This window comes from Corvus brachyrhynchos, unplaced genomic scaffold (assembly GCF_000691975.1).
Source record: "Corvus brachyrhynchos isolate BGI_N302 unplaced genomic scaffold, ASM69197v1 scaffold5, whole genome shotgun sequence".
Lineage (NCBI taxonomy): Eukaryota > Metazoa > Chordata > Aves > Passeriformes > Corvidae > Corvus > Corvus brachyrhynchos.
This window is the reverse complement of record NW_008238321.1, coordinates 6,399,518-6,408,089: the sequence shown is the minus strand read 5'-3', so window position 1 is coordinate 6,408,089 and position 8,572 is coordinate 6,399,518. Positions and strand designations below refer to the sequence as shown.

The 8,572-nt window shown below is 54.0% G+C and overlaps 1 protein-coding gene across 1 annotated transcript; it reads left to right on the top strand.

Annotated features, from left to right (window-relative positions):
- Positions 1 to 6: 6 nt before the first annotated feature.
- Positions 7 to 6,215, top strand: SMCR8 (Smith-Magenis syndrome chromosome region, candidate 8). The gene is made up of 2 exons (XM_008633426.2): positions 7 to 2,370; positions 4,341 to 6,215. The coding sequence occupies exons 1-2, from the start codon at positions 26 to 28 to the stop codon at positions 4,792 to 4,794; spliced, it is 2,799 nt and encodes a 932-aa protein (XP_008631648.1). The 5' UTR covers positions 7 to 25; the 3' UTR covers positions 4,795 to 6,215.
- The last annotated feature ends 2,357 nt before the right edge of the window (positions 6,216 to 8,572 follow it).

Genomic DNA, 8,572 nt, shown 5'->3' with positions numbered 1-8,572 from the left:
ATGTCGGTCCCGTCCTGCGGGAAATATGATCAGCGCCCCTGACGTGGTGGCCTTCACCAGGGAGGAGGAGCTGGAGGATGATCTGTACCGCGAGCCGCCCCTGCCCGAGGAGTACTCGGTGCCGCTGTTCCCTTTCGCCGGCCAGGGCGCCAACCCCTGGGCCAAGGTCGCCGGCTCCAAGTTCACCCGGGACTTCATCCTCATCTCCGAGTTCTCGGAGCAAGTGGGGCCCCAGCCCCTCCTGACCATCCCCGATGACGCCAAAGTGTCGGGCACCTTCGATCTCAATTACTTTTCCCTGCGGATCATGTCTGTGGATTACCAGGCATCCTTTGTGGGGCACCCTCCCGGCTCTGCCTACCCGAAGCTGAACTTTGTGGAGGATTCCAAGGTGGTGCTGGGAGACTCCAAGGAAGGGGCGTTTGCCTACGTGCACCACTTGACCCTGTATGACCTGGAAGCCAGGGGCTTTGTGAGGCCCTTCTGCATGGCCTATATTTCTGCTGACGAGCACAAAATCATGCAGCAGTTTCAGGAACTCTCTGCTGAGTTCTCCAAAGCCTCTGAATGCCTGAAGACGGGGAACCGGAAAGCTTTTGCCAACGAACTGGAAAAGAAACTGAAAGATCTTGACTACACCAGGACTGTCCTGCACAACGAGACTGAGCAACAGAAGAAAGCCAACGACAAGGGGTATTACACAACCCAGGCCATTGAGAAGGCCAACGAGCTGGCCAGCGTAGAAAAGTCAATCATCGAGCATCAAGACCTGCTGAGGCAAATCCGGTCATATCCCTACAGGAAGCTGAAGGAGTCTGAATTTCACCCCTATGAGCCAGAGTGTGCCCTGGACCAGGCTGACGTGGACGGCGCTCAGGACCCAACTGCCTCTGATCCTGCTGAGCCTGGTGAAACTCACCTTTACACCCACATGCCATCCTACACCCCCAAGCTCATCAAAGCCAAGTCTGCCAAGTGCTTTGACAAGAAGCTGAAGACACTGAAGGAACTCTGTGATGTTTATTTTTTCACCCAGACCCTTGACCAGTTGCACCATATCGAGAGGACTTTTCGAGGTGATGTGTGTTACCTCCTGACAGAGCAGATCAGCCGGGCTCTCCTAAAGCAGCAGAGTGTCACCAACTTCCTCTTTGAGGATGTGTCTTTCCTAGATGAAAAACCTCCTGAAAAACAGTACAGAGGCTGCCAGGGGCTCAGCCAGGATGCCATAGATGAAAAGTGTTCAGAAGAGTCCCTTGCTCCTAAAGTGGTCATCAGCCTGGGCTCCTACAAGTCCAGTGTGGAGTGTGTGCCCATCAAGATGGAGCAGGAAATGGAGGACTCTGAAGAACCCAAAATGTCTGAGTCCGTGATGTCTGAGCATCAGGAGAACCTGGACTATCTGGATGCAGATATCAAAGGCAGCATCAGTAGCGGGGAGAGCATCGAGGTGCTGGGAACGGAGAAGTCGGGATCTGGGCTGACAAAATCAGAGAGCCAGGCCAGCCTGCCCGTCATTCCCAGCCCCCAGGCGGGCCGGAGCAAGGTGGGCAGCCGGCGCACAGTCAGCGAGGACAGCATCGAGGTGCTCAGCACGTGTCCCTCCGAGTCCCTCATCCCAGAGGATTTCAAAGCGAGCTACCCAAGTGCCATTAACGAGGAGCCCTACGTGGATGACGACGAGGGAGGCCTTCGCTTCACCCCGAGACTGAACCCGGATGTCGACGATGGGCAGGACGACGTCTCAAAGCAGGAAAGCTTAGTGCAGGTGGATGCTGCCTGTTGTATCGGGAAGGAGAGTCCCAACTTCCTGGAGCCCCTGCCTGAGCTGGGGCAGAAGCCGTGCGAGGAGGACGGGGTGGTGCGGATCCCCCCGCAGCCGTACCGGGCGGCCGAGCAGGGGCTGCGTGGGGGCTTCCCCTCCCACGATGGCCTCTCGGGGGGGCTCCTGCCCTATGAGCTCGACTCACACTACCTGACAGGCAGCAGGGAGGTCAGTAAGAGCAGCCTGGATGAGTGCTCAGACTCCATGAGCTACATCAGCAGCGCCGCCTCCACGTGCTCCGACAGGACCCCCTCTCCCGCCTATCTGGCCTGTGCCACCGGAGAAAGGCACAGAAAGAGGGCTGGGCAGAACGCGCTGCGGTTCATCCGCCAGTACCCCTTCGCCCACCCCGCCATCTACTCCCTGCTCAGCGGGAGGACCCTGGTGGTGCTGGGGGAGGACGAGGCCATGGTCAAGAAGCTAGTGACGGCGCTCTCCATCTTCGTGCCCAACTGCGGTGTGTATGCCAAGCCCGTGAAGCACTGGGTTACTTCCCCTCTGCACTTGGTGGATTTCCAGAAGTGGAAGTTGATCGGACTCCAGAGGTAAATCCCAGGATCTGTTTGCTTTAATAGGGTCGAGGTGTGTGGTAAGAAGTTCATCTCAGAGGGCAATGGGTGTGCAGGGGAGGTCTCTTAATTACTGGCACAGCTACCACGGATTTCTGCTGGTGGGATTTATTTTGGAAAAGGGGTAGATTTGCATCTCTGCATCCAGCCTCACTTGAGAGTTAATGTTTAAAACATCTGCTGGGCACTTGCTGCCTGCCTTAGGTGAGTTCCTTGGCCAGGAGGTTTCCTTCTGGTTTAGGTCTTTGCCTGGCAAAGCAGAGAACAAACACCAGAGTCCCACTGTGTTCCTGGATGATGTGATACAAGTGTTTGTGGAGTCTGTGTGCTCTGCTTTGCCATCTCCTACTGGAACTCTTCTCACATTTCTGGAATTTTAGGGTCAATGGTGCTGTGCTGGGGGGAGGGTTTTTCCTTGTGGAGCCTGTTGAAGAGGTGATGATATCTGTATGTCAGAATTGGAGTGCAGCACCTCGGGCTGTGCTGGTGAGGAAGAAAGGCCCCTGGAGCTGTGCAGGTGCAGTGTTGGGATTGTAGGAAACCTCTGCTTAGGGTTTGGACTGTCCCAAAAACAAGTGCCCCTTCCCAACACCCAGTCCTGAACTGTGGTTTCACAGCTCATATTAGCAAAGAGTGTTTGCTCAGCTCAAGGGCCCTGCCCTTGTTGATGTTATGAACAGGATTTTTTTGTGTGTTCCAGGATGTGTTCTGTGCTTTGGGTGCAGGTATGGCAGGGAATGGCCATTGCTGTCACCAGCGTGGAAAACATGAGTCAGAATAGCTCCTGCAGGAGTGCTTGTAAACAGCAGGAAAATTAAAACACAGAAACCTGCTTTCTGAGCTGCAAAGTATTGTATTGCTGGGGGATGTGGATGGTGAAATTACCCAAAACTGTGAGTTTGCTCTCATTCCTATGCTCGTGAGGCAGGATGACAGCTCTGCTAACAGCTGCTCACAAGCTCTCTATCTGTCAGTGAGGTTTTTAAAAGCCCCAAGTCTGTACTCATTGCTCAATGTTTGCGGTTAGATGCAATTTTTATAAACAGAAAACTTTATTTAAGAACTGTCTGTAACATGTGTCAGTCATTTCAGCTCTCCTCCGTGGAATGTTAATTAAGTGTTGAGTTTAATGTGGGTGCTCTCCACAAACCATTTGTATGAGGGCTCTGGGAAGGGACTTAGATGCTAAACTATTTATTCTAGTAAGGATCCTGTGTCTCCTAAGGCCAGGTGCTGCCTGGGCACAGGGACAGCCCCTACACCAGTTGGAGCTCCCAGTTTGAGGCTGGGAGCCATATCTCAGCCCAGCAGCTGTCACCACAAAGAATGGAGGAGCTGAAGCGTAAGCTCATAATTTGCATTTCAATAACATTAGGTTAAGCTTGGTAGGTAATTGTATCTGCTGTGGGTTTGCACCTGAGTGCACCTGAATGACAAATAGCCAGGGAATGTTGTGGGTTAAGGATGGTTCTCCCTTTCAGGAAATGCAGAAGGTTCTGCATCACGCTGGGCTTCGACCACGTCAGAGCAGCTCCCTCCCAAAGCAATTATGGAGCTCTTGGAAAGGGGGGACTGCTTTGGGTTTCTGAGTCACATCGAGAAGCTTCCAGCTGCTGCATGATGTGTCTGCTCACCAGAGGTGTCCTATCACTCCCTCTCCATGTCCCTGAAGGAGAAAGCTGACCTGAAGTGTGGTGGTTTATGCTGTAGCAGGCACAGTACTGATCAGGGCATGTGGGGATCCAGGAAATCGAGGTTTCTTTGGGATCTGGCAGGCTGGAGAGCCTATTTGTCCCCTCTCTTCCATGGAAGGCTTTATTCACCCACAGAGGTCTTGCACCAGCTCATCAGCTAGAGGGAAAATACACGCGATAGAGGGCACAGACACACCCTGCTGCTTAACTATTGGCTCCCCTCCAGCCGTGACCTCTCTCTTGCTGTTCCAGGACAGTGTCCCCTGCTGGGGTGAACGTGCTGCACGCCCTGAGCCGGTACAGCCGCTACCTGAGCATCCTGGACGCCGACAGCAAGACCCTGCGCTGCCCCCTCTACAAGGGCACCGTGGTGGCCCGGCTGGCTGACCACCGCACGCAGATCAAGCGCGGCAGCACCTACTACATGCACGTCCAAAGTATCCTCACCCAGCTGTGTTCTAAAGCCTTCCTCTTCACCTTCTGCCATCATTTGCACCTTCCCATCAGCGAAAGGGAACCGGAGGAATCCGTTGTGAATCGCAGGATTAACTTCCTAAAGCTCCAACTGGGCCTTGCCAATGAAGATATCAAAATCGTGCAGTACTTGGCTGAGCTGCTGAAGCTGCACTACATTCAGGAACCGGGGCAGGGGGGGAACCCCCTGCTCAGATTTGACTATGTTCCCAGCTTTTTGTACAAGATCTAGCCTTGCACAGGCTGTGTGCCCGCGTGCTCAGAGTCTGACAGAGCTCATCCGTGCTTGACATTGCCGCTGTCTGCAGTAGCTCTCACCCATCGGGAAGGGGCCCAGGTGTTTGTGTCTCTGCTCCGCAGGAATCCAGGTCTGCGGGAGCGGATTTCTGGGTGTCCCCTGTAGCCAAAAGCGTAGATGTTCCATCACATAAACCATCGGGCACTCTGTAAATGTCAGAAGGGGCACTGTTAACTTTTAAAGTGGATCATGGCAGCATCCCAGGGGGGTTATGGCATGGAGGGAGGTGGGCTGTCTTGGGGATCAATACTGACTAGTGTGCAGCCCCCCAAACAGCACAGTGCTCTGCACGCTTCTGCCAGAACCCTGAGCACTGTCTGTCCCTTCCATAGAGCCAGGGCTGTGACCAGAGGTGTAAAGGCCATGTCAAGTTTTTTATCCACTGATGTGTCTGTCCTGTGAGTGTAGCTCAGAGCACCCTGCCAGGGCGGCAGCTCATGGGTCTGTTGCAGCCACAGTGGATGGTGTCCCTTCCTGCACTTCCTGAGTTTCTTGGCCCTTCCCAGGACAGGTTGTCCCTGGGTGAGTGGGAGCACAGCAGAGGCACACATGCTTCTCTCCAGAAAGGGTTTGCCAGTTTCTCCCAGTTTTGTTAAAATCAGGAAGGTGGAAGCACTCCCTAACGCTGGCAAGCCCCGAGCCGCTGTGAATGTAGAGCACTGTGCCTTGTTCATTTGTCACGTCCGATTTGCTGGGCGGCCTCTGAGCAGGTTGGAGTGAGACTGGGAATCCTCAAATAGTGTCAGGTCAGGGCTGGCTTTTTAAAGACAGAAGGGAACTGAAGGAGGGTGAGGACCCTATTTTTAGGTGCTTTTTGTGATGGGGAAACGATGCGATTCAGCTGGAGCCATGCTGTGAGACTGCAGGGTGTTACCACAGGCTGCCTGGCTGGTGAGGTATGAGTGCTCAGGAGAGACTGGGGATGAATGTACTAGATTCCATGTTGTATCCGTAATAGTTTAGTTTATTTTTTTTGTTGGGGAGTTGGTGTTTGTGCTTTGTGGTAAAACAGGGCTGGCGTCACTGCGTGCTGCTCCTGGCTGAGCCATTGTCACGTCTCGACTACCTCTCCTGGGGCTCCTGGGTGGCTCTGGATGGGGCAGAACTGCTGCTCTCTGAGCCTGGGTACTGAGAACTTTTCTTTTCAAAGCTTCTATGCCATAAAGGATGTATCACCAACGTGGTGACATTCCCAGATCGTTCCTGTCAGTGCCGAAAGCTTTGTGCCTGGGCGCAGCGCTTCCCTCTGGAGTCTCATAGGTGATACTGGGCCCGGGCTGCTCTGCCTGGTGTCATGTGGCAGTAGCAGCTCCTGAGGTACTTCTAAGTAAGAAAAGTCTTGCTGGGAAAGATAATCTTGGTTTTAATTCTTTTTAATGCTGATTATGGGGTAAGAACAGCTGAGATCGTACAAGAGCTGATCTGTTCTTTGGTTTGTTGGTTTTTTTTAAACTTCTGTTTATGGTGATAATGTAAGGCAGCTTTGGAGATGAATGTGATCTTCCTTCTGAGCCTGGGAAGTTTCTGTGTACAGCCTGGGGTTCCCTAGTGTGGCTTAGACCCCACGGAGACTTGCTGTGAGACCTGCACTGCTCCAAAACCATGTCCTGCAGGCAGGGAGGCTCCTTGGGGAGGCTGTCATTTTGCACCAGCATCTGTGCCTCAGGATCGTGCCGCCTCCTTCTCTCCCCTGGAAAGGGCTCTCTGGGGTAGAAACCAACAGGGCAGAAAGGCTGTTTTTAAGGTTATTGCTGTCTGTGGTGGCTCAGCCAAGTTGGCCTCGTGGTACTTTCCAGAGAGATTTCCTGGGTAGGGGGTTGCTTGTGATGGTGTTTTGAGGTTGTGGTTGGAAGCAGTTTGGTGTGGCCTTTGCTGAAGGTGAGCGGGATCTCTCTGGGGCTGCTCACCTTTGCCACGTGTTCAAAGCCTTTTCCTGTCCTGCCTGTGCCCTCCTGTCTCATGTGAACTGAGTCTGCTGGTGAAAGGCCTCCATGTCCATCAAATTGGCTGCTTCCTGAAGTGACTCAAGGTGCCCCCTGGTTGATTCATGCGCACCCAAACTTCCACACTAAAGCTGAGGTGAGATTCCCTGGGGGAAGAGGCATCTGAGTAAATGAGTAATGCAGGTGACACCAGGCAGATGAAAGCTCCCAGCGTCCTGCTCTGGAGCAGTGCTCAAATTTGCTGACTCACTCACGTCTTCCTCCAGCGCGGAGTGGGAGAGATGATTAGTGGTGGCTCATCTTAGTCACAGTGGTCTCTACCTGTGGTGTTCAGCTGTGCTCATAAAATGATAAATAACTCACTTCTTGCTCCCTCTGTCCAACCTGGACTATCTGATATTCAAGGCCGTGTTGAGCAATACTTGCACTACCGCCTGTATGACCTGCTTCACCTCTCTACCACAAAGCAGCTCTGACTGGGGAGGATGCCCCGGGGGCTTGGCTGAAACATCACCCACCAGGAGCTCTGGGATTGTCTGCAACTGGGAGCTGTGGAGAAACACGCCCTCAAGTGCTTGTCCTCCTCTCAGCAGTGTAACCTCTGAACTTGGACTGCAAAGGGGGAGTTAACACCAGGCTGTGGCACCTTGGTGTATTTGGAGCCCAACCTGCCCTCTCTGCTTGTGGTGGCAGAAACTGGGGGGATTCCGAGAACAGCTGGTGTTTGGGAGCTGAATTCCTCTTTCCTCTGTAATTTCTCTGTCTTTGTTCTTCTGCTCCTGTACAGTACAGATCCCTCTATTGGCACTTTAGGACTTTCCCCCGTCTCTGCTGTGGTACCTCACCAGTTTCTGATATTCAGACTAACAGCAAGCCACAACCTTTGCACTGATAGCTCCTGCCATGAGTTCTGGCATGTGTGTCGTTGTCTTGCCTGAGCCATCCTTTCACCAGGAGCAGGGTGGGTTCCTGGCAGTGGTAGTGCCATCCTCACCAGCCTCTCAGCTGCCAGAGCCAGCGGTGCCCTGCATGGCCATCTCCTGCTTCTGTGAGTGCTCCCAGCCCAGCATGTCCCCGCTCCTGCACGGCCACGCCGGCTCCCTCCTCGCCGCCAGGGAGAGGAGGTGTTTGACCTGACCGAGAATTCATCAGTGCAGAAGCCTCCCCCGGCCAGGAGGGAGGGCTCCCATTTCTCACTCCTCCTCTTCCTAAGTGCCAGCCCCTGCTCTGCTCTCCACTAACCCGCCGCTTCCAGCTCCCACCCCAGGAGGGTCAGCCATAGCTGTAGGTGATCTTAACCCTACACAGTTTTCATTTCTCAGAGAACAGTGCTCAGATTTCGTTTCATCTGATAGCAATCACTTCTGAGCAGCTCCACAGCTGCCTTGCCTTGGCAGGGAGGAGCTGCCTGTACTCTAGCAATATTCACCGTGGTGGGAGGGTGGGAGAGGCACTCCAGGGGTGGGAGCTGATGGCTCCGTGCTCCCAGGCCAGTTCTTTGGGTTTTATTGAGCACGAGGGTCCTAAGCCCCCTGGTCTGGTGGTGGGGGACAGCCCACATTGCAGATTTCGGGAGCTGGGCAGGACCCGGGGCTTGTAGCAGCACTGTGAGAAGGCTCCTGTCACAGGGTGTGAGGGAATTCAGGGAGCTGCCCAGGCTGCAGAACACCTGCCCCAGAGCCCAATGTCAGAGTACCAAACTGCACCCCGATGTTGGAGGGGCCACAAACCCCCCCCCCCCGCCCCCCCCACCGGAGTTAAACGGAAGG

Bases quoted from the DNA above. Each gene is read 5' to 3' on its own strand.
- SMCR8 (XM_008633426.2), top strand. From the start codon at position 26: ATGATCAGCGCCCCTGACGTGGTGGCCTTCACCAGGGAGGAGGAGCTG. The intron at 2,371-4,340 runs GTAAATCCCAGG...TTGCTGTTCCAG, and splicing joins AAGTTGATCGGACTCCAGAG to GACAGTGTCCCCTGCTGGGG.